At 35.9% G+C, this 25,244-nt stretch overlaps 1 protein-coding gene across 2 annotated transcripts in view; it reads right to left on the reverse strand.

Moving 5' to 3' along the window:
- The window catches only part of GPC5 (glypican 5), a 1,547,826-nt gene that overhangs the window by 991,428 nt on the left and 531,154 nt on the right, over positions 1-25,244 (reverse strand). Inside the window, exons 6-7 of one of the 2 annotated variants that reach the window (XM_044927162.2) lie at positions 23,624-23,744; positions 7,795-8,136 (exon numbers count right to left, since the gene is read on the reverse strand). In XM_044927162.2, coding sequence (XP_044783097.2) covers positions 8,134-8,136; positions 23,624-23,744 — 124 coding nt within the window. In that variant the 3' untranslated portion in view covers positions 7,795-8,133. Of the gene's footprint in view, positions 1-7,794; positions 8,137-23,623; positions 23,745-25,244 lie in introns of those variants that run through there. The other variant, XM_025263152.3, reaches the window with a different exon arrangement.

Genomic DNA, 25,244 nt, shown 5'->3' on the forward strand with positions numbered 1-25,244 from the left:
CCCCAGTGTTCTTGCCTGGAGAATCCCAGGGACGGGGAGCCTGGTGGGCTGCCGTCTATGGGGTCGCACAGAATTGGACACGACTGAAGCAACTTAGCAGCAGTAGCAGCTACAATATTTATACCTTGATGACTAAAATCTGTTGGTATAGGGAAGTAGAGATAGGAGCAGGAAATGAGAAGGATGTTATTTCAAAATTAAAATAGTAAAGAACAGGAACACTGCTAGGAACATTGTAACCACAATATAAGTATTTAGAAATATTGATAAGGAGACAGAGAAATGAAACAGTTTTTTTTTTTGTTTATTTTGTTGGTGTTTTTTTGGAGGGAGGGGTGGGGGTGGGAATTGTTTAGTTTCTTCCTGAACATGAAAATATAAATTCACCAGAATTTTTGGCTGACCTTTCAGCTTTTTTGCAGAGGCTCGCCCTCCTCTAACTGGCCCTATTACATGCTGAGTTTCTTCCTCAGTGCTCAGAGAATTTCTCCACCCAGTTCTCTAATCACTTTATGTCATTTCCCTAGAAAATCTTATCCACACCCATGGAATCTATTATCTCTCTTAGATGATGATGATACAGTTTATATCTCAAATTTAGATTTATTCTTTGAAGTTTACAACAAGAAAGACAATTTTCTACATTATTTCAATTTTTAAAAACTTTCCAAATGCCACACATCTAAGAGTAAACTAATGTTCCTTCTCATATATTAGTTTTATTCCTTGGATTTCTATTTTGGGAAACCTCAACACCATCAATCTAGTTGGGTGGAAGCTATTCCAGATATCATGCTGCCCCACCCTTTTCAGAGCCAAATGATCAATTCAGACAAGTGTACCTCTTCCATGGCTTTTACATTTTCTCTTTTCCTTTTTTCCACTATCTTAATCCTTTAGCACTTGTATAAACTGCTGCTATAATCCACTATACAGTTATACAAGAGGATGATTTTGGAAGGAGTGGTAGAAAATACTTTTATTTTGGAATAGGAACTGGAAGACATCATCTAATGCATTTCCCCAGCTGCAGTTAAACCACAGGAAACATGATGACAATATAAGAACATGGAATGAAATATTTTTTGAGGAATTAAGTGAAAGATCTGTGTTGTTACCCAGGACAATGGAAGAAACTTACAGCAGTGTCACTATGGAAAAGTCTGATTTGAGAGGGCAAAAGCCGACCTACAGCTTTTGAATGAGGCATTCTCCCACTGCACAGTCACCAGGACAGGTCAGATGCAGTAATAACAGTTTTTAATCTACTGTTGTATTTCTCAAGATTTTCTATAAATGTCTGGAGACAAGAACCTGGTAGAAGAATGGATCTCTTGTGGTCAACACCAGTGGGGCTGGAGATACTGCCTCCTTAGCTGGAATTGAGAGGTGACCCCTGAAACTTAAAGGAGCTGAGACTATCTGGGGTTTATTTGCCCCTAGGAAAAATAAGCAAATTCCTAAATATCTTTATTTTACCAAGTAAGTGAATAGAATCAAACATATCATTCAATAAGCTAAGTCATATCTGAGACACCCTTAGTGTTTATGCACCAAAAAATGGGTGGGGCTTGTCTAGGAGTCAATGTAAATTCTTCAGCTGCCATCTAATCTGTTTTGAAATAAGACTTGAATCCCAAGTTTGAGCTGGGAAGATAACCAAGCCTTTTCAAATAAAAATGACGCATTGCAAGTCTCAGTGATGATCAGGCAGCCAACAGAAGTCACAGAACACATCAAAATATGTATTTAAAAGCAAATATTACTCTCAAGGTGGTAACTTAGAGAGCAGGCTGCAATGTGTAACTGTTTAGGGTCAGGTGTGGACCTACAAAAGAAAAGTATCTTGAACATTTCTTGATGCTTAACCCATTCTTCACAGTACTTCACTTCTGCTCACAGAGCAAGGCACAAGTAAAACTGTTTTCAAGTAACTATTTTAACAGTTCTACCTCCAGATTACAACTGATCTCTCTTAGCCTTTCTTTGATTTTGTCCACATTGGTACAGTCCTAGAAAACCTCTTCCTTTTCTGTATATTCACATAGGCTAGGATGCATTATTGTCACTTTTTAAAATAAATTCCATCATAAGCTTGAAATCCTAAAGCTTATCCCTGAGCAAGGGTGTCAAAAAGAGTTTCTGGGAAGCACGGCACAGACATTTGGAGAAAATACAGTACAAGCAACACAGTATGATCTTGTTCCCAGAGATATGTTAATTCCAATTCGAATGAAAAAAGTGTGATGCAGCATACAGGAAAAAAATATCACAAGGGCAGCTGTCTAATAATATTACAAAATCGTGCTTAGTCATGCGAAAGGGTCTGACTCTGTGATCCCATGGATTGCAGCCTGCCGGTCTCCTCTGTCTGTGGGGATTCTTCAGGCAAGAATACTGGAGAGGGTTGCCATGCCCTCCTCCATGGGATCTTCTCAACCCAGGGATTGAACCCAAGACTCCCACATTGCAGGCAGATTCTTTACCATCTGAGCAAGCGGGGAAGCCAACAAAATTGGTCAAGTAAAAATTAATATTCCGCCCTATAACATGGAATTGCAATATATGCCTTATAAGATATAACCTCTGTTTTCAAAGAACTTACATTCTAATGAGAATGACTTCTAGCTACAAATTACAAAAAATGTGGTAGAATACATTAAGTATTAAAAAAAACAAATAAAAACAAAAGTGATGGGGAATATAGTGTAAGCAACTCAGAGAAGTTTTGAAGATAGTTCTAGCTTCTTTAAATCACAACTTCCCTAGCACATAACTGAGAAGACCTACATGGCATTAATCATGTGTGTTTTAGCACAGTAGGTTGATTAATATTTCTTCATTGGATTGATGAGATGATTAACCAAAACAGCACATAAAAATACCTAGTACTTTGTTGGATATGCAGTTACTATTCCATTAAAATAGAACTCTTCCATCTGTGCCGAAATTACTGTGATATATATAAAGACAAGGAAATCTCCATAGACAAGGAGGGGGATTTTTAAACAATGAGTTCAGTGTTTCAAAGAGAAACTGATTATCTTGCAGAAATTCCACACAGAAACAGCAGTAAGAACAAACATATAGAGTAGAAGCGTTGAATAGTACAAACTGGTCTGAGCAAAAAACACATGAGAAAAAAGGAAACGTTCTTTAAGTAAGCCTGTTGTGGAAAGCCTTGAATAGAATACTAAACCATCTGGATGTGATTCTGTTGATAATGAGAAATCCTTGAAAGTTTAGTCTATGGCATTTCTGAAAGAATACCTCTAAAAAAACAGATTCTTTTGTTAAATATATTAGAAAAATTCTGTATGCACAAAGCCTGTTTAGAAATCTCTAATATACACTAATACAGCAACAACAAAAAGTAAATTAAGCTTACTTACTTAACAAACTCTTTCATCTCTGTTTCCCTGAATGTAGCACCTATTAAATACCCTTATTGTTACTGAGGGTTTCCCAGGTGCTTGCTAGTGGTAAAGAACATGCCTGCCAGCGCAGGAGACATAAAAGATCCAAGTTCGATCCCTAGATCAGAAAGATCCCCTGAAGAAGGGAATGGCAACCCACTCTAGTATTCTTGCCTGGAGAATCCCATGGAGAGAGGAACCTGGCGGCTACAGTCCATAGGATCCCTAAGAGTCGGACATACTGAAGCGACTTAGCACGCTGTCACTGGAACCTTCTTAGAAAAACGTGGTTTAAATTCTGCTTTAAGGAGACAATTCTGGCAGAACTCTCAGTTGCAAGAGGAGATTTCAGATGCTAGGAGTAGTTCACTTGCAAGCTAATATGTGAATGGCTTAGATTGGAGAATTAAAATTGAAAGAAAGGCACAAAGCAGAGGCAACAATTCTTAGCATATGATTGACTATATAAAGAATAAAAAATGTGCAAGACCCATTAGAGACTAAATGTCAAGCTCAGAAGACTGTATGACAGAAAGTATATGTAATCAAAATTGGAAACTCTAAAGGGAAACCAAGATTTGAAATAAAAGGAGTGATTCTGGAAGTGCTGAGCTTTAGGGCCTGATTTGGAACTGTCTAGCAAGCAGCTGAGGATTTCATTTCATGTCAACCAAAACTAATTTAAAACCCAGCAGGTGCCAGGTTCAGGACTAATTGTACAGGGCCAAAAGATGAATAAGACATGTCTCGACTTCTGGGGTCTTAAATTTTCTGGACTCACCCCTGCACTAGAGCAGACCCAGAAAGCTTTCAGACAGAAAACTGGAATATCTCAGATGTGCCCTGAAGCCTGCTTATCCCATCAGATGTCCTGGAGAGAGCCAACTTTCAAAAAAGGCCATCATCCCTACCCTATACCATGCAGCCTGTCAAAGTACGCAGCTTCATCCTTTTGTTGCTACACAAAATTTGGGTCCTCCCATCTGTTTCATCAAATAAAATATTGAACTTGTTGTAGCCCACTTTTCATGGCATGTTTGGTATAAGAGAACAGTATTTCATGGAGAATTTCTTGAAGACTTGGGAGTAAATAAGAGTTACCAGAGAAAAGTCTGGGGCATATGAGAAGCAAAAGAATCTATGGCAGTTCACGCTCAGTAAATTTCCACATACTTCTGGATATTACAGAGACTTTCAGTTAGGTTCAGTTATGAAAATATCTAATAGACAATTTGAAATAACATGGGGCTTCCCTTTGGGGTTGAGGCAGGAAAATACTCCTGCCTTATTTTAAGTTCTCTTCATCTGTCTTGGGTAGCCCCCAAGGTTGCATGTAATGAGTGCTATAGCTTAAATGTGGAGGTTAGTAACCTGACTTGAGTTCGGACTTTATGTGAGTAACAGGTATGTTTTGATTTGGTTAAACCATTGAGAATTCAGGTTTACTGTGTGCTTTGTTTCAGTTTTGGATCTTTTGAGAGTGGGCTACACAGTGGGATTAATACAGAACCCAAATGGAGAAAAAAGTTCCATTGATTAGGGTTTTCTCCTATTGGACTTCTGTATAAAATTTGCTGGTGAAAAATGCTCAGCAGATGAAAACTTTAGAGATCCAGTGCTCTGCAATGTATCAATGTTATTTTAGAAAGTGAAAGTGAAATCGCTCAGTAGTGTGGGACTCTTTGTGACCCCATGGACTGTAGCCCTCCAAGCTCCACCATCCTTGGGATTTTCCAGGCAAGAATACTGGAATGGGTTGCCATTTCCTTACAGTTATTTCTGGATAATAATAAATAAATTTATCAGGGTAACATGTTTCTTAAACACAATGTCAGTTGAATTCATCAGAGAATTACACAATTAGGCAATAGTCTATAAGATAATTATTTTTACTGATTTGCTTTTTAATGTTATACATGAACCTTATGAAACTCATAATTCTATACACGATATGAATATTGTTGATTTTATTGTTTATCATGTCAGACAGAATTTATGAGATCCTATTACAAGTATGCCTCCCAGATCTCAGAATTGGGAAGAACAAGGTTTCTCCACAGAAACTGTTACAGTTTTAACAGAAAAAAATTAGGGGGAAAATGATAGAAAATGGAAGATGGGACATTATCAATGGGATTCTTTGTCGGCAAAAAATGAAATAAAATAAAAGAATGTATATAATTAAAGTTTTTCAGGTTTCACATAGAATTGCACAAGTTTATACTAGTAGACATATTGCTTAGACATTGATAAAAAAATTGGGGGTTAGGGTTTAGACTTCTTTAGGTCATTAGATTGGTAAACATGTTTCACTATGGGTTCTATTAGTAAACATTTGGATCATTCTTTTCAACAAGAATGTCAAACTATAAGAAGAAAATTAATAAAGTTAGTTGTTAGAGTCATTCAACCAACATGTTTAAGAATCTGAAAAATTTCTCATATGTTGAAGATTCAAATAAGAATTAATTTGGGTGTGAAAAGATTGACTGCATTTTTTGAAAAGGATACATGATGTGTCGGTCTTCCCTGGTGGCTCAGACGGTAAAGAATCTGCCCACAATGCAGGAGACCCGGGTTTGATCCCTGGGTTGGGAAGATCCTCTGGACGAAGGCATAACAACCCACTCCAGTATTCTTGCCTGGAGAATCCCATGGACAGAGGACCCTGGTGGGCTACAGTCCATGGGGGTCACAATGAGTCAGACACGACTGAAGCGACTAAGCACAGCACAACATGAATGTGTTTCATAATAGGGGGTGGAGTTTGTATGGTTCCTGACTTCACATATTTAATGAGCTGCTATGTCTTAGGTGGGAACACATAAAACTGCCCTTTGTAAGTCAAAAAAGGCTGAATATTGACAATGTCATATGGTCGCACATATTACATTAGGAAATACAGTTATCTCTGAATTATTTATTAAGGCAGAATTTGGGATAACAGAACTTATAAAAGTTAGATTTTAGGCAAAAATAAGAAACTATATAGAGATTTATTCAAAAATAGAAATACAGGGGTGAAATATCAGGTTCTAAAGGTAAGTTCTCTCAGAGAATTCATGTTAGAATTTCATGTTTGATTTTGAGATTGACTATGTGATCTTTCTTTATATCTTTTATTTCTACTGATGTAATATTCTATAATTTTTAAAACATTCTGGTAAAGATGTTAGTTTTCTCAAAATACACAGAGGACTGTCTTTATGATCATACAACTGCTTACTAAGGCCCTGTGCATGTGCTACTGTGATCGTTTTGAAGTTCTTAGAAACTTTTGAACAGGGGAAAATACGTTTTAATTTTTCATTGGACCTTGCAAATGATGTAACCAATCCTAAATACATAGTCATCTTCAATTTTCATGAAGATTAACCTTATACATGTACATTAATTCTAGTTTATCAAAAGCCAGTTTATCACTTTTAAGTTACAATTGAGAATTGTCCTTATATAACAAAATACATTGCTCCAAAGATCATTTTGTAGTAACTATTAAATAATGTATGTCAATGTGCATTTGGGAAACTGAAAAATTTCTAAAGGAGCTTTGGTGTTATATGTATCAAGTAACCATAAAATGTTTCCAAAGGTATAAATAGAAATAATAATGGAAGAACACTTTGAAAAGGCAAAAAATAAATCTATGACAATATACCAATTCCATTTCTTAAAAATCGGTATTCTTGAAACAATAAGTGAACAGCAGGAAAATACACCACTATTGTGGTCCCAGCTTCTAGGCAACCCATTAAAATGAAAACCAGACAGGTAGCAACAGATGTAGCTAGCGTCAAAAAAAGCTAAATGAAATCAAGTGAAAAATTTTCAAATGAGGTAACTGTTCAATGAAAAGGAAAAAGAATAAAAATCACATCTGCTTACATGGTGATGAAACATGAAAGACTCCGCCAAAAGTTTATGCTGAAAATTAAGATATAGGTAAAGCAATCTATGTGCACTCATCCAATAAGGAGAAAAGAATGAATTGGTGGTTCAATGCCAATTTTAATTTTGAAATCCTCAAAAAGGAGAAAACTAAGATTGTGCTTGATAAGATTCTCTGCAGTTAAACAATCCAGCAAAAACTTCAGGAAACAAAAAAAAAGTACATTCATTTTAAAAGCAAATGGTATGCTTCTGTTTTTTGAAAGTGCTTAGTCACTTCAGTGGTGTCCAACTCTTTGAGACGCCATGGACTGTAGCCCACCATGCTCCTCTGTCCATGGAATTCTCCAGACAAGAATACTGGAATGGGTTACCATTCCCTCCTCCAGGGATCTTCAAAACCCAGGGATCAAACTCATGTCTCCTGCATCTCTTGCACTGGCAAGGGGATTCTTTACCGCTGAGTCCCTGGGGAAGCCCCATTCTTTGAAAGGCATATGCACAAATTATTTTTTCCTACTTTAGTGACAATTTGACTTGGAATTCTTGAATTTTGGTGAATGCTTCAGAAATGTCAACAAGTAAAATTCACAGTCAATTAATAATAAAATATCAAGTTATCTACCATATCATGATTATTAAAATAATAGCACAAGCAGTCCACTAAAAAAAAGCTCAAGTGATAATGATGTATTAAGGCTGGACGGGGTTAGACCTAAATAGAAACTGCCGAAGTTTACTCCACTCAAGAGAGATTTCTGAATCCTTCAGAATAGGACTTGGAGGATAGTTGTGATGGAAACTGAATCCAGGTATTCTCCTCTGGGCTTCACTGTCAAGGAAAGGGATTAAAAAGGAAAATTTCATTTACATTTATGAAACTGGTTTTTAAAAGACAGTCTGTGAATTATTGTTATTTTTTGAAGTCAAAATTGAAGAAATTAGTATATGCCCCTTTAATATCCTGCTAGCTTTCACTATTTTCTCTCTCTTCATGTTTTGCTCCTCAAACTTCAGACATGTTGTGGCTATAAAGTCCCTTGATCTATCTTTTGTTTACTTTTTCATTTTTTTCCAGTAAGGCTACACTTTTAGTGTTCATACAAATTGCAGCTTCTTATCTGAACAGAGAGAAAAACAACAAAAATAAAGCTTCTTATCTGAGCAGAGTGAAAAGTAACAAAAATAAAGGTGAGGTGAAGCACGTGACTTGGATGGCTCCCAAAGAATTTAGATGTGACGGCCACTGAATTGTGAGCATTTGACCCTGAGAGCATCAGAGATTTCTAAGGGAACTTTTTATGGACTAGAATGGGAAGGTATATTATCAGCCTGCTTATTTAACTTATATGCAGAGTATATCTTGCAAAAGGGTGGGCTGGATGAAACAGAAGCTGGAATCAAGATTGCAGGGAGAAATATCAACAGTATTTCTGTTGATAGATAACAAAATATCTCAGATATACAGATGATACCATTCTAACGGCAGAAAGTGAAGAGGAACTAAAGAGCCTCTTGATGAGGGTGAAAGAGGAGAGTGAAAGAGTTGGCTTAAAACTCAACATTCAAAAAACTAAGATTATGGCACCTGGTCCCATCACTTATGACAAATAGATGGGGAAAAAGTGGAAACGGTGGCAGATTTTATTTTCTTGGGCTCCAAAATCACTGTGGACAGTGACTACATCCATGAAATTAAGACACTTGCCTCTTGGAAGAAAAGCTATGACAAACTTAGATAGTGTATTAAAAACAGAGGTATTACTTTGCCAACAAAGGTATGTACAGTCAAAGTTATGGTTTTTCCAGTAGTCATGTACAGATATGAGAGTCAGACCATAAAGAAGGCTGAGTGCTAAAGAACTGATGTTTTCAAATTGTGGTGTTGGAGAAGACTCTTAAGAATCCCTTGGACTGCAAGAAGATCAAACCAGTCAATCCTAAAACAAATCAACCCTGAAAATTCATTTGAAGGACTGATGCTGAAGTTGAAGCTCCAATACTTTGGCCACCTAATGTGAAGACCTGACTCATTGGAAAAGACCCTGATGCTGGGAAAGATTGAGGGCAGGAGGAGAAGTTGGGTATGGAGGATGAGGTGGTTACATGGCATCACCGACTCAATGGATATGAGTTTGAGCAAACTCTTGGAGATAGTGAAGACAGGGAAGCCTGGCATGCTGCAGTCCATGTGGTCACAGAGAGTCAGATACAACTTAGTGACTGAACAACAAAAATGGGAAGGTAACTTGCTGAGAACTGGTTTTACTTAAGTTGTATTGAATTTTTCTTCAATGTATTCTTCCATTCTAATTTCCTTCCAAACTTAAATTCACCAAAAAACTACATATTAAACCATGTATTTGATTCAAAATAATCTATCTTTACTAATGTACAATAAACATTCTTCATGGCTAAAATCAATCACTTTGTCTTAAAATTACTATTTTAAACTCCATTTTTCTCTCTAATGTTATTTTATACAAGCAGTAATGTTATTTTATACCCATCAAGATCAGCCAAAAAGCTGTAGTTTCAAAAAGGCTTTTAGAATTAAAACTTCCTTTCATCTTTTTACCTTTAGTTTTTCATTTACCAACTTCTCTCACCTCACAACCCCTGACCACCAATCTGTTCTCTAGATCTATGAACTTGTTTATTTTTTTTTGTATTATCTATCATTAATAAGTTTTTTACATTTTTAACTGGAGGATAATTACTTTACAATGTTGTATTGGTTTCTCCTTACAAAAACGTGAATCAGCTATAAGTATATATATTATCCCCTCCCTCTGGAGCCTCCCTCCCACTACCTCCTCTGTTTTTATTTTTTAATTAATTTTTGATATTGTAACCATGAGTTACATCTTAGTAAAGGAGAATGGGGTAACAATGTCTGAAATCCCAGGCATATAGGATTTGAAAAATGATTTCTAGAGTCCCCTGGGTGCCTGCTTCCTTCCAGAGGCTGCTTTGCTGATATTGTCAACTTCTGAAACTCTTGCTCTGGCTTCACTTAAAATTCTCCTGACCTGCATTTGAACTACCATGAGGCTCCTTTGTAACTTTGAAATGTGCAATGTGACCAACTGTTGGCTGCCACAACAAATAAACTTTGAGAATTCTTCACTCTGACCTACCATACTAAAACTTAATGCATGGTTACTTGCTTAATAGAAGGACAGTATCAATCCAATCACATTATAAACACACCTTTTCTTTCTTTCCTTCATGAAGTCACATAAAATACTCCATATAAGCCCTTCTGCTTGATCCCCTGGGGGATATCATATAAAATTACAATAGGATAAAAAGTAGGTAGAATAAAATGTTTATTAAAGTCAATTACAATAACTAGTGTCTCTGAGTGAAACAGGTGTTTAGAGACTAGTTTTGCCAGAGATATAATCGGGGAGAAAGTGGCTGACATGCAGTGAGAAGTATTGGGAACAACCAAGGTATTTTGCTGTTCTTTTTCTTGTTAAGACTGTCTGTTTATCAGGTTATGTTTCTTAAACACAGTGGCGTTATCAGTCAATTCAACTTGACAATTCCCTAACAGACAGATGAGAATACACAGATATGTGTGTAGATACATACGAACACACAATCTCACATACAAAATCAGTTGCACAGTTCATTTCACTTAAATGGATCTATTTGTTGAGTTTGCTAGGAATATGTGCTAGGAGGAATATTGCTCCAGATACTTCAAGAAAATCTCTTGGACATTTCCATACTCCTGTCCATTAAAGTATTTTCTTAAAGGAAAAGAAATAATTATTAGTAAAGTATGCACTTTCCCAAAGACTTCACTTCCATCTTTGCATTGCAGCGATAAATTTCATGGGTTAGGAGGAATAGTCTAAGATGTCTATACTAGTTTCTCTATACTATAAGATTGAGTATCTTGTTTTGTTAAACAAATTTTCAGTATGGAATAGAAGAAACAGAAAATAATGCATTATGTTTGGAAACACTGGTACTCTACTAAGATAACCTCAGTATATAAGTCGTACTTTCTAGATTGAAAATGTAACTGAGTCCAACTCTAAAATTATCTGTTTTTCTAAAGATACAAAAATTCTACTACTGTGGGTAATTGCCAAGGCGAACAGGTTGCAATCATTCTAATTACCTATATTTCTGCCTTCTTGCATGTTTTGTAGATAAACGTCATGCGTCAATATCAGAATAGCATATTGTTATTAAATGTTAATGCAGAGTTCTAAATTTTCTATCATTTCTAGAAAAGCAAACTTACTGATAATAAATTGTATTTACATAGAACTCTTATCAGCTTTAATGAATTAAGAAATCTAGCCTATTAAGGCATCAAGAAGTGATTATTTAAATGATTTAATTATAGAACAACATGTTTTTCTACTGATAATTTTACTAATTATGTCTTAATAAACCAATCCTAACAAAATAATTAAAGTCCAAATGTTTAACATGAAAACCCAATCTCATTTTCAGTTCAAATAAGTAGTTCAAACATAATTTATTTACTTGTAATTTACTCTGATTTGTGTAGTTTGTTAAAATAAATCAATATCTGACTTAGACCTAAATTCTATTATCACAAGTATTTTGCTCTCATAATACTACCAACAAGCACACAAAACACTAAAAATATTGAGAAATATTTCTCATGTGATGATTTAAGTTATGCCTTTCCTGATCTAATACATTTAAGTACACAGTTTTCAGGTTTGTACAGGAAGAAAGTTCATAAGAATATAATCAGAGTGGAAAATAGGTAGCACCATGAGTATGAAGGAAGAGTTCAAATAGGAGCTTTGTATTGTACTATATCTTGCTAAGTCGCTTCAGTCGTGTCCGACTCTGTGCGACCCCATAGACAGCAGCCCACCAGGCTCCCCCATCCCTGGGATTCTCCAGGCAAGAACACTGGAGCGGGTTGCCATTGCCTTCTCCTAAATTTTAATGGGTGCAAATCAAATATTTTAAAATCTTTAAGAATTAGGTCTCATTTCAAGATCTATTACATGCCTCAAGAACATTTATTTTGTAGAAATTTTAACTACTCTTCTGATAATGTGATTTTTTTCACAAAAATCTTAAGAGGATTTTCTTATCATTAAATTAAAATCAATGTGCACAATAGGAAGTCACTAGGATATAGTAAATTTAGCAACTATCTTGGTTTGTTATACATATCTAAAAAATTCAAATTACTCTTTTGTAATTAAAAGCTGACAAGCTCAATTGCTTTATAAGATAAAAAGAAAAGGAGCGTTAAAGGAAGTTAAATTAGATTTTACCATCTGTTTAATGAGTTTCAGGGTTGGCTTGATAATATATTTCCAGATATAAAATTTCAAAATGATCATTTTCAGAAATAGTAAATGACCTGCCTTATATAAAGGTATATAAGTGCCTTTTCACACTCATTACTATAAAACTCCTGATTTGTTTTATTTCTAATGAAACCGATTAAGTTTCTACCACATCAATGCTAAACACAGAGGCAGAATTTACATTCATAGGACTTATCATATTTCTTAAGGTTATTATAATTCATATTATAATTTTATCATTTTATCATAGGACTTTTACTTAGCATAGTTTTTAATGAATCTTTATACAGTATTTATTTCACTTCTTCAATATTCCTGTGCCTAAGAAACTTTCCCATTGATTCCCCGTGACCCTTTTCCTCTCATAAGTCAGCCTATTTTAAAGGTGCATTCACTGCTTCAAAACTATTGGGGGGCCATCTGGTTAAGGAGCTTCCCTGATGGCTCAGACGGTAAAGCATCTGCCTGCAGTGTGGGAGACTGGGTTCGATCCCTGGGTCAGGAAGATCCCCTGGAGAAGGAAATGGCAACCCACTCCAGTATTCTTGCCTGGAGAATGCCATGGACAGAGGAGCCTGGCAAGCTACAGTAGTCCACGGGGTCTCATAGAGTCAGACACAACTGAGCGACTTCACTTTCACTTTCTGGTTAAGGACCGCTTACCTACAAGATATATACAGAAACATTCTGCTCTGCCAAATTACATCTTCAAAATACATTCATAAAATGACATGCAAGTGATTATAGAGTACATTTATTGAGTCTGCAAAGCATTATGGCCCATAATACGCATGCTGAAAGCTGAACTATGCATGAGCCAATCATACGGCAAAGGAGTGCTACCAAAGATCATTCAGTTCAGTTCAGTTCAGTCACTCAGTCCTGTCCGACTCTTTGCGACCCCATGAATCGCAGCATGCCAGGCCTCCCTGTCCATCACCAACTCCCAGAGTTCACTCAAACTCACGTCCATCGAGTCGGTGATGCCATCCAAACATCTCATCCTCTGTCGTCCCCTTCTCCTCCTGCCCCAATCCCTCCCAGCATCAGAGTCTTTTCCAATGAGTCAACTCTTCACATGAGGTGGCCAAAGTATTGGAGTTTTAGCTTTAGCGTCAGTCCTTCCAATGAACACCCAGAACTGATTTCCTTTAGAGTGGACTGGTTGGATCTCCTTGAGGTCCAAGGGACTCTCAAGAGTCTTCTCCAACACCACAGTTCAAAAGCATCAATTCTTTGGTGCTCAGCTTTCTTCACAGTCCAACTCTCACATCCATACATGACCACTGGAAACACCATAGCCTTGACTAGATGGACCTTTGTTGGCAAAGTGATGTCTCTGCTTTTGAATATGCTATCTAGGTTGGTCATAACTTTCCTTCCAAGGAGTAAGCGTCTTTTAATTTCATGGCTGCCATCACCATCTGCAGTGATTTTGGAGCCCCCAAAAATAAAGTCTGACACTGTTTCCTCTGTTTCCCTATCTATTTCCCATGAAGCGATGGGACCAGATGCCATGATCATTAGGTGGGTTCATTTTGCATGCCAGACTCTGGGGGTATTGGGAGTCAAGTTGTGACATTTGCCAGGAGAGGACAGCACATGACCCAGAAAACTGTGAATAATAAGAAGAGCAAAGCTGGGGTGTTTGATTGGGAAGCTTTATGAATGACTATAACCCCAGGTAACCAAAATTCAATGAGTGGTAAAACTATGAACCTGAATTAATATCCAGAAAAAAGCTAGAGGAGAAGTTTCTCAGCAATACTTAATCGGAGCAAATATACTGGCCAATTTCAAACTTAAAAATTAGTCAAGTTTGGTAGATATGTTTCAAAACACTAAAATCAGTGAATAGGAAGACAAATTTTAAGGTCAGAAATAATTAGTGGACTAACCAAGATATTTTGGGTACAGAAAATGGGTACAGAGAAAAAGAGGTCACTGTGGATATGATCAATACCCTGGTTGTTGATTTTTTTTTTTTTTTAATTTCTCTTCTCTAAAGTGCTCTTGTAAGTCAGTTACAGAGTGCCAAAAAGAACATAGAAATACATATGCTCTTCACTGGGGAAACTGAGACATCATGAGTGACTATGAGATACAGAAAAAAGAGATGCAGTTTTTCCCAAGTAAAAGTGTTTTTCTTAAAAATAGAGAGAGGGAATGGAATACTTAGAAGTAAGAAAGAACCTGGGATATTGAAAGAATTGAAATAATGAGGAGTATAGGGAGAGTAGATATAAGAATAGTGTAAAAAGAGGAGGGGCAGGTTTGAGACATAAAAGACCAAATGATGCAGTTCCACATAAAACATGATGCAGAGTTTGTCTTTTGTTTTTTTTTTTAATTATATTTATAATGGTCAGGATAATAAATATATTTATTTAAAAATGAGTAGTACCAAATGTCTATTAAAATTAAAAAAAAATATTCCTACAGCCAAAGCACTTTATAGACCATGTTTTCTGCTCCTGTGGGTAGTAATAATCAACCCAATTGATTGTTCTAGCATTAACCTTACATGTCTTTATTCAATAGGCAACTTTTCTGTTTCTTACTATCATCTTAGCAATAATTATTGATTTTATCTTATACCAATATATTCCACTTTCCTTTTCCCCATCCAATTAATTTATTAATTTTAGCAAAGTTGTGATTACAGTAATAGTTGTATCTACAAATATCTTATTCAGTTTAGGAAAACAGTGTACTATGATTATATATCTTTTCATGAAAAGGTTTTGGCTTTCCTATAATCTACAATTGCTATTTGCTTGCATGCTCAGTTGCCTCAGTCATGTCCGACTCTTTGAGACCCCACGGACCACAGGCAACTTGGCTCCTCTGTCCAAGGGATTCTCCAGGCAAGAATACTTGAGTGGGTTGCCATTTCTTACTTCAAGGGATCTTCCCAACCCAGGGATCGAACCTGAGTCACTTATGTCTCCTGCATTGGCAGGCACCACCTGGAAGACCCTATAATTACCATAGGATCTATCAATTCGCAGACTTTGTCTTGTATCTATCTAATTTTTTTCTCAAATGCTCTAGCAAATCTGCCAAATACTCCCCCCCCCCCCATAAATTCCAACACATTGCTTCAAGTTAGTGATTCTTTTTTTTCTTTCTGGCTTGCAAAATTCCCTCCCATAGTCATCCTTTTCCCTAATCTGATGTATTCAATGTCATGTTTCCTGGACCCTATATCTTCTCATTTCTTAATTACTGTTTGCCAAAGCTTTACACAGAAGGTATACAATATATAAATTTGTGTATTTTCACTTATTAGTAAAACTTTTTAATATACCCTTATACTTGATAGCTATTTCAACTACATATAGAATTTCAGGTCAGAAATCATTTGTCCCATAATTTGAAGTCCCAAAAGATTGCCTTTCCATTTGCTTCTAGTATTCCTACCAATAAGAAATTACAGATCTGATCACCTTTCTTTGCATGCATTTGTATGTATTTTGTTCAGTTGTTTTCTTCCACTGGAAGATTTTAGTATCTTCTTTTCAATATTCATAAATTTCATAATTATTTTTGTATGTGTATATGTGTTCATTTATTGTAATGGTTGCTTGGTGGATTCAATCTGGAATCATAACTTTTCATTTCTGGAAAAAAATGATTTATTATTTAAATGATAAATTCCTTCTTTGTATTAGTTTGGTTCTTTTCTAAGAAATTCTTATTATAAGGATCTCCCAGAATAAAATTTTAACGTATCATCATTTTACTTCTCCATTTCCTTCTCTCTTTTTTGTGTCATTATTTTACAGAATATTTCTTCAACTTTATCTTTAAAACCCATATATTGAATTGTAAATTTTTACATATTCTTAATTTCCAGAAGCTTTTTCTTATTCTTTTATTAATTTTTTAGAAGCAACGTATTATTGTTTTAAGGATACAATTTATTTATGAATTTTTTGGAGGATATTCATATAGCTTTTGGGACTTCCCAAGTGGCACTAATGGTAAAGAATCTGCCCTCCAACGTCTCCAGGAGATGCAGAAAACATGGGTTTAATCCCGGGGTTGGGAAGATCCCTTGGAGAAGGAAATGGCAACCCACTCCAGTATTCTTGACTGTAAAATCCCATAGACAGAGAAGACTGGTGGGCTACAGTCCACAGGGTTACAAAGAGTCAGACATGACTGAGCACACATACACCCATGTAGCTTTTGTGTATTTGCTTCTTCCTGTTTTGTCTGTATTTTCTCATTTCTTTTTTGTTAGTATTATGCTTTAGCATGTTTTCTCATACTTTTCTTCAGTGCACCAGTGATCCTTAATTGTCCACTGATATTGGGCATTAAAAACTACCTGGAAATTATTGTATATATATATAAGGTATAATAGAGGATTTCACCAGCAATGGGTGTAAACCCAATTGGTATATGGAATTATTTGCCCTAGAATTGATCAGTTTCTTCAAAGAAGAGTTATCTAATTTTCTACATGAGTGGTTTGTACTTGCATGCTGCTGCTGCTGCTGCTAAGTTGCTTCAGTCGTGTCCGACTCTGTGCGACCCCATAGACGGCAGCCCACCAGGCTCCCCCGACCCTGGGATTCTCCAGGCAAGAACACTGGAGTGGGTTGCCATTTCCTTCTCCAATGCATGAAAGTAAAGAGTGAAAGTGAAGTTGCTCAGTTGTGTCCAACCCGTAGTGACCCCATGGACTACAGCCTACCAGGCTCCTCCGTCCATGGGATTTTCCAGGCAAGAGTACTGGAGTGGGGTACCATTGCCTTCTCCACTTGCATGTTAGTATTCTGCACATAAGCTGGTCAGTTTGTGACTTTTCACTTAGTTCCTCTGTTTCCTGTCTTGTGATTCACTCTGCTCTGTATTCTGGCAGCAGTTATAAGCCAAGAATCATCCTATTAGAGTTTTTCCCCAGAAAATACACCTCCAGACTGCAAGGGGGAAAAGGGAGTTATTTCTACTTTTTGAATATTACAAATAATGCTATCAACATCTGTGTACAAAATTTTGTGTAAACATAGGCTTTCTTCTCCCTTGGATGTGTATATAGCAGTGGGATTTCTGAGCATATAGTAAGTCTATGTTTAATCTTTGGGAGAACTACCTATTTTTCAAAGTAGTTGCAAAATTTTACATTCCACCAACAATGTTTGAGGGCTCCACTTTCTTCACATCCTACATTTGTTATTTGTCTTTTTGATATAAATCAAAATTATTTTGAGACAAAGATACCAATAAAGTGACTATCAGCACACACCTAGTGCCTACAAGAGCTGGAATTTAGTCATTTGCCTGTGATAACTCAAAAGTCATGTTCTTTAGCACCTAGCTATACTGTGGCAAGTGAATTTTATTGAACTAAAAGAAAATTTATTTTTAGTTTTTTAAAGTTATTGAATGGGTAGTTACATCTACCAATTGTCAAACATTACTCTTCTTACTTATAAATGAGAACTATTTATAATATAAAGCTATAGAAATCTGATTTCAGTGAGAGATGGCTATAATTTGGAATCTCATTTTGTGAAACAAGCCATACTTCACATTGCATTTTAAACAGAAAGATTAAATATTTTAATCCTTAAATGGCTGTTGTTTGTTCTAATCACCTAAATAAAAAGTATAAAAGTTTGTCCAAAATTTTTTCCACATGTTTGATAAACAAAACCTGGCAAATAAATGGCTTAAATCTTACTAGATAATGATGATGTACCAGCATCAGAGTAAATACAGAGTCAAAATTTTACCCAACATAAAACAGCTACATACTCTTTAAATGATAATATATAAACAATGGCCAATCCAAATCCCATTACTTTCAAAAAGAGATTTTAAACTTGCATTTCTAGTTAATTTTACACTAATTGAAAAGGTTGGTTTTATGCTGACAATTGATTTTTTTAATGAAATGGCCAATAGTGAAGTGAGTGCATTATACTAAACACTTCAGAAAGCAACCTTCCATTGACTTTACTCAGACCAAACAAATTGCTAAGTTAGATAACCGTTCAAAATTATTCAGTGCATTTCAAATATTTTCTGCTGAACCAAAAGTTAAATGGGCTTTGGTCACTACTGCATTGCTAATACAAAATCAAGAAGTGACTATCCTGGAATATTAATACAGTGAGCCTGGGGACATGACATTGGTGTGTAGCAGAGATCAGGAGGAAGGAGTCAGGGTGCTGTAGTGATTTTCTGAGCAAGGAAGGAAGTTGGTACAAGTGGAAGAAGTTCACAGTCAGCTGACACTTTGTGGTCAAATAGTTTCTAATTAGGAATTGACCAACTGGCTCTTTGTAGCAGTGATAAGTTATTAACAGGAAAAGGTTTCCTAAAAGTATTTTATAGTAGGTGATTTAATGAAAAAAGTTTAGACAGTTTCAGGATTCAGAAATTTTGAGATGCTAATATATTTTTAAAATCCTGTGTCATTATATTTTATATTTATAAATGCTAACCTTATCCATTGAGATCTCAATTAGAATTTCATCATAGCCTATCATAGCTATAAAGTCACTATTTATCATACTGGTATCTTAGGAAAACATTTGAAATAAAAGCAAAAAGGCAATTTAGCATTTTTTTTCCACATAAAAGTGTCTCATCTCTGCTTGAACCCAGCAGGTTGTGATTACTGAAATATATATTATAAAATATCTACATATTTTGTAACTTTAAACAAATGGTTATGATCATTGCTTTTCTCACATTTAAAAATCAAATTTATTTTGTACAGGAAGACATTTTTCTAAAGAAGTTATAGTCTCTTTATAAAAATGAATATTTAATAGAAACCAATAGTAACTTATATGTATTGCAATTGTTCAAAGAAATAAAATATTACTTAAATCTACTACTTTTAGCAACATTGGTTTTTCAATACAAGATTTATAGAAAATTACTATGATATTACTTTTTATGATTCATATTGAAAGCAGGTAAAGTAGCTTCTAAGCAATGGGTCATTATCGTTCACAGCTAACAGTGCTTAGCAGTTAGGATTTTAACCACTGACATCATTTTCTTTGAAAAATAAAAAATGTTATTTAATGCTTATAGATAAATTGCTGCATAACTATGACTTTTTTGCTGACAACATTGCCTATATGTAGTCAATATGAACAAGAAGTTTCAGAATAAGTTTACTAGAAGAAAAAATCTGAATTAAAACTTTCATATATTTATTCTCTCAGATGTTCTAAGAGGAATCAAGTGCTATTTCCAATCTATTGTGTTCATGTGCTCGGTCGTGCCCGACTCTTTGCGACCCCATGGATTGTAGCCCGCCAGGCTCCTCTGTTCATGGGATTTTCCCAGGCAAGAATACTGGAGTCAGTTGCCATTCCCTTCTCCAGGGGATCTTCCCAACCCAGGGATCAAAACTGCATCTCTATGTCTCAGGCATTGGGAGGAGGATTCTTTACCACTAGGGCCACCTGGGAAGGAAGCCCTTCCAAACTATTATCAAAAGGCAGTTTAAGCTGCTGCAAGCATCTGAAGAAAGTTTGTGTTAATCTTTTAAAATTCCTAGCTTTAGACAATTCCTCACTGGAAGGTTAATGGCTAAATTATATTTATTACAGGTAGTTTTCAAAAGCGAAAGCAATGCCCACTTTACACAGTGACTGTGGAATGTAGGAAACAGTAGATATTACCTCTGAGGGTTTGTGTGGTGGCTTGTCTAGTGAAAGACGCCAGAATCACAGATGAAGGAAAACCGGGATTGGCTACCTTCTTGTCTCCAAGGTCTTGTTTTCAATTCAGAAGAATCTGCAGAGGCACTGAGTGGACTTTGAAGTGCTTGAGATAGTCCCTGAGGACCAAGCTATAACCCAGAGTATTCATTTATATTGAATTTTCTTTCAATTTTTTTTTCTTGGCAGGGATTAAACATAGGGCTTATTCTAATCAATTAAATAATATTAAGGCTGTTTTTGCTATGACCTTTCTCTAGGAAAACTTGGAAATTTTTATAAACTATTTTCTAATAAAAATATTCATTTTGGCCTTTCTTAGAGTACTCCCAGGTGATGAACTCAGGGTAACATTTCTAAAATGCTGCTACTTTGGTCCCTAGAGCACCATACTATTTCCTAACACCGATGGGCAGTCACTGCCAGGATCTCACATATACCCTCAATATGTAGGGGAAGCTGACACATACACTTTGCTTCACGTATAAATTCCTATAATTTTCAAGGAGAAAAATTTAGCAAGATTTATCAAAGTACCTGAAATTATTAATGAAAGGACTCATGGTTATAATACACAGAAATTAATGGCAAGAGAAAAAAGTTGTGAAAAGATTTATATCTAGCAGATATTCCTATTATTAGGAGTCTTTGGAGTATTAGGAGCCTCTGGAATAGGTGAATTTAACTCAGATGACCATTATATCTACTACTGTGGGCAAGATTGCAGGCAGATTCTTTACCAGCTGAGCCACAAAAAGTTAATATTACTAGATACTTTGTCTAAGATCAACTCTCTAAGTATCTACAAGGCACCACATACATTTAAATAAATGATTTTTCCATTTGAAGATTTTCACAGTATACATTTTTCATAGCATTCTGCTGTTTTATATTCTCCTCTAATGGTTTCAGTGTAAATTCTAACAGGAAAATAGCAACCACATACAGTCTCATGACTTAAATAGTATCTGTATAGTGATGTTCCCAAATGTGGACTTCCAGTCCTGGGATCATCAAAGAACCCTGGGTATACCTCTGGGAAGTCTAACAGGCATCTCAAATTTAAGAGAACCATTCACGGCCAACCAAACCCAACAACCAAACCCCAGACCTCCTCCACTTCAAGAATTCCTTTCTTTCACGTAATGATACTATCACCTCACCAAACCTATTTATCATCCTTATACTCTCTTTCCGTTGCTCCAATTTCCAATTCATCAACAATTCCTGATAACTCCACTCACCATAAATTCATCCAAATCCATCCACTTCTCATATTATTCACTCTTTTTATTCTAGTCCCAATCACCATGATTTACTGCCTATGTTCCTTTCTTTTTCTATTCATGCTCCTCAGGGTCAAATTTTCCATTGTAAAGGCAAAATTATCTTTATAAAACATAAATTAAATTGCACCATCTTCTGCCCAAAGCCTTTAAATGGCTTCCTTTCCTACTTAGGAGAAATCTGAAACGCCCTACCAGAGCCTATCAGATTCCCCTTAATTTAATTCATGCTCTTTTTTCCCCTGTACTTGTTTTGCTTCAGTGACATGGTTCTCTGTCTGTCCTCCGAATACAATTAACCTACTCCTGCCACAAGTGCCTGAATGCATTAGTTCCTCTGTCTCAAACACAGTTCTCCCAGATTTTCCTATGATTTCTTCCTTTCCAGTGACTCCTTGCCACTCAGTTTCAACCCAGCAGTATCCTCCCCACCCCCAGAGAGGCCTCCACTAGCTCTCTCTCAAGTGCCTTTCCGACCTCATCCTGCTCTATTTTCTTCATTTGTCTCTATTTTTAGTTATAGGCATCGCATTTTCTTTTTTTCTCAGAATATAAACCTGACAAGGGCAGGGTTGTGTCTGCTTTGTTCACTCATGTAACCTCAATGCCTTGTGTCGAACCAGGTCTACGGTGGGAACTCAGTAAATATTCATTAAGTACTTGGCATAAATTAATGATTAAGACATTTACAAAGTGGTTTTTTTCACAGGAAAATCCCTACCTACTTGTTTAATGACTCTAAGTGCAAAGATTACAGTGTGGAAAATGAGGTGTGTTCAATGGCAGACCAAGAAGAAAGGTGTTTGAGGGCTATTAAGAAACATTTTGCTAAACATATACTTAGATATGCAAAAAAGGACAAGAGGAATAATTGTTTATCCCTATGATGAGAGATGGCATTTTTATGGTACTGTCAATAAATGCATTTAATATCTATAATGATTTTTAAAAAATGAACTACCAAGCACAAATAAGTGATCACCTAAATCTACAGATTAAATTCTGAAATATGTTCCTATTTCTACTCCCTCCCTTGTTCCATACTTAGTCCCAAATTAATAAATTCTCACTTCCAGAAGATGATTTTCCAAACCTTTTCAAACCTGATCCTGTCATGGATCCTGTTAACTGCACTGGATATTACAACTCCCCCTGCCAGGACACTCACATATTACCAGCAGTTAGAAGTCCAGCAAAAACAAAATTTCTCCTGACCTTTTCAGAAGGGAACATGTTCTAAGACATTAAAGGTGGCTATTGTAGCAAAACCTGTACAAAATATTACTTTCTGCTATCTTCTGTAAAAATCTAAACTTCAATCATATCATCCTAGTAGACTTTAAAAAGACAGATCTCAAAGGTGGCATTTTATTTGATATCTCTTATAACTCTAGAAGGAAACTTAAGCATGAATAATTGGAGATCTACATACTAATATAAAGATGAAAGAATGGGACTCAATTTAACTTGAGTGCTAAAAAAAAAGTGGAATTATTTCCTGCTGTCACTTTGAAAACGATATGGTTTTGAAAGTTATGAAGCAAGAAGGGGCAAATGTTATGCCAAATGGGCAACATATCAGTAAACCCTCCTGTGAAGAACTTTTAATAAACCCTATATTTTGAGAATCTATTTATTCCTTTGTGAATATGTCTTCTTTAATCTGTGTGCTCATTTTTGTACAGCAGCTCCATTCTTATTACCTACAACAGAATTTCCCATCTTTTTTATACCATATTTGTTAGGGATGAAGCTTATCCTGAGAGTCTCATTATTTATTGAAATCCTGAAGCTAAGTTCTCTTTCTATAGAATCATAACTATCTGTTAAAATACTGCTGCACACTACATATGAAAATCACTCAGCCAAGTATTTACAAAATTCTAGATACAAATAATTTCTTCCAATATTGAACTTCAGATAGGATTATCAGATAGGATTTACAGATTGATCACATCCATCACTCATTCTGTATCATTCAGTATAAAAATACATAGAACATCAGCACTTACCTGAATAACGTGCCTCAGTTTATCAATAATCTGATTTATCACAGGATCGGTTCCTTTGACTTTAACTTCGGGATTTCCAGATTGGGCTTTGATTCCATTTCCAACAACACGCTGAGTATAGCTAACAGTGAAAAGTGAAAGACACGTGACTTAATAATCTGGTCACAGTATTCTCTGCCACAAATTTTTGAACAGATTTGAGTTCAGACTTTTACTCCTTTAAGAATATATAATAATGTATATTTTCTTGGAATTAAACCTGGCACAGCTGCAATATTTATTTTCCTGGTAAAAAACTTAGCATGCAAATAGAGACTATTTTATTGTTATCCTCTCAAAAGACCCAACCAAAAATTGGGTTTTTAATGCTACTTACCAATATGCTGCAAAAAGTTAATAGACATCCTAATATTTTACAATTTCTTGCTGAATTATACATATTCTGAATCCATATTATCTGGGCACTTTATTTCATTTTATATAGCATTTAGATGAATCTCAAATTATTTTACATATTGGACTACAAAAGAAAAAAAATATATATATATGTGTGTGTGTGTGAGAGAGAGAGAGAGAGTGGAGATATATATATATATATATATATACACACACACACATATATACACATATATACACCTACATACATACACATGGTCTTCCCAGGTAGAGTTACTGGTAGAAAACCCTCATGCCAGTGCAGGAGACATAAGAGACATGGGTTTGATCCCCTGGAGGGTCAGGAAGATCCCCTGGAGGAGGGCATGGCAACCCACTCCAGTATTCTTGCCTGGAGAATCCCATGGACAGAGGAGCCTAGAAGGGTACAGTCCGTAGGGTCGCACAGAATCAACATGACTAAAGCGACCTAGCGTGCACACACACACACATGCATGCACACACACACACACACACACACACACACATACATTGTTGTTGTGCAGTTGCTAAGTAATGTCTGCCTCTTTGCAACTCCATGGGCTGCAGCACTCCAGGCTTCCCTGTCCGTCACTGTCTCCCGGAGTTTGCTCAAACTCATGTCCATTGAGTCAGTGATGCCATCCAACCATCTCATCCTCTGTCGCTCCCTTCTTCTGCCCTCAATCTTTCCCAGCATTAGGGTACTTTCCTGTGAGTTGGCTCTTTGCATCAAGTGGACAAAATATTGGTGCTTCAGCTTCAGCATATATATGTGTAAATTTGTGTGTTACAGTTGAAATATAATGTCAACTTATTATTCATGCAAATATTTAGATTCACCAGTCACAAAGATGTACTAAGTGTCCCTTCCTATATTCCAGTCCTTTGCTACGTGACTGGGATTATAAGATGGTATAAGACTCAATTTGTGTTCTCACACTGTTCATTATATACCTGGGAATATAATGTATTAATTAACTTGCTCATTCATGCATTCATTCATTACATTTTATTATTTTTAAAAGTTTTAATTCAAATTCCAATAATATGACTTATCCTCATTTTCCTGACAGTGTGGTGTAGCATAAAGACAAGTAAACAGCTAAAGCACAGCACTAAGAATGAAAGAGATGTTCACTATGTCACAGGATTAGTTAGAAGGAAAAGCACACACCTGGTGAGAGGTAAGGATAACACAAGTAGA

Source organism: Bubalus bubalis, chromosome 13 (genome assembly GCF_019923935.1).
Source record: "Bubalus bubalis isolate 160015118507 breed Murrah chromosome 13, NDDB_SH_1, whole genome shotgun sequence".
Lineage (NCBI taxonomy): Eukaryota > Metazoa > Chordata > Mammalia > Artiodactyla > Bovidae > Bubalus > Bubalus bubalis.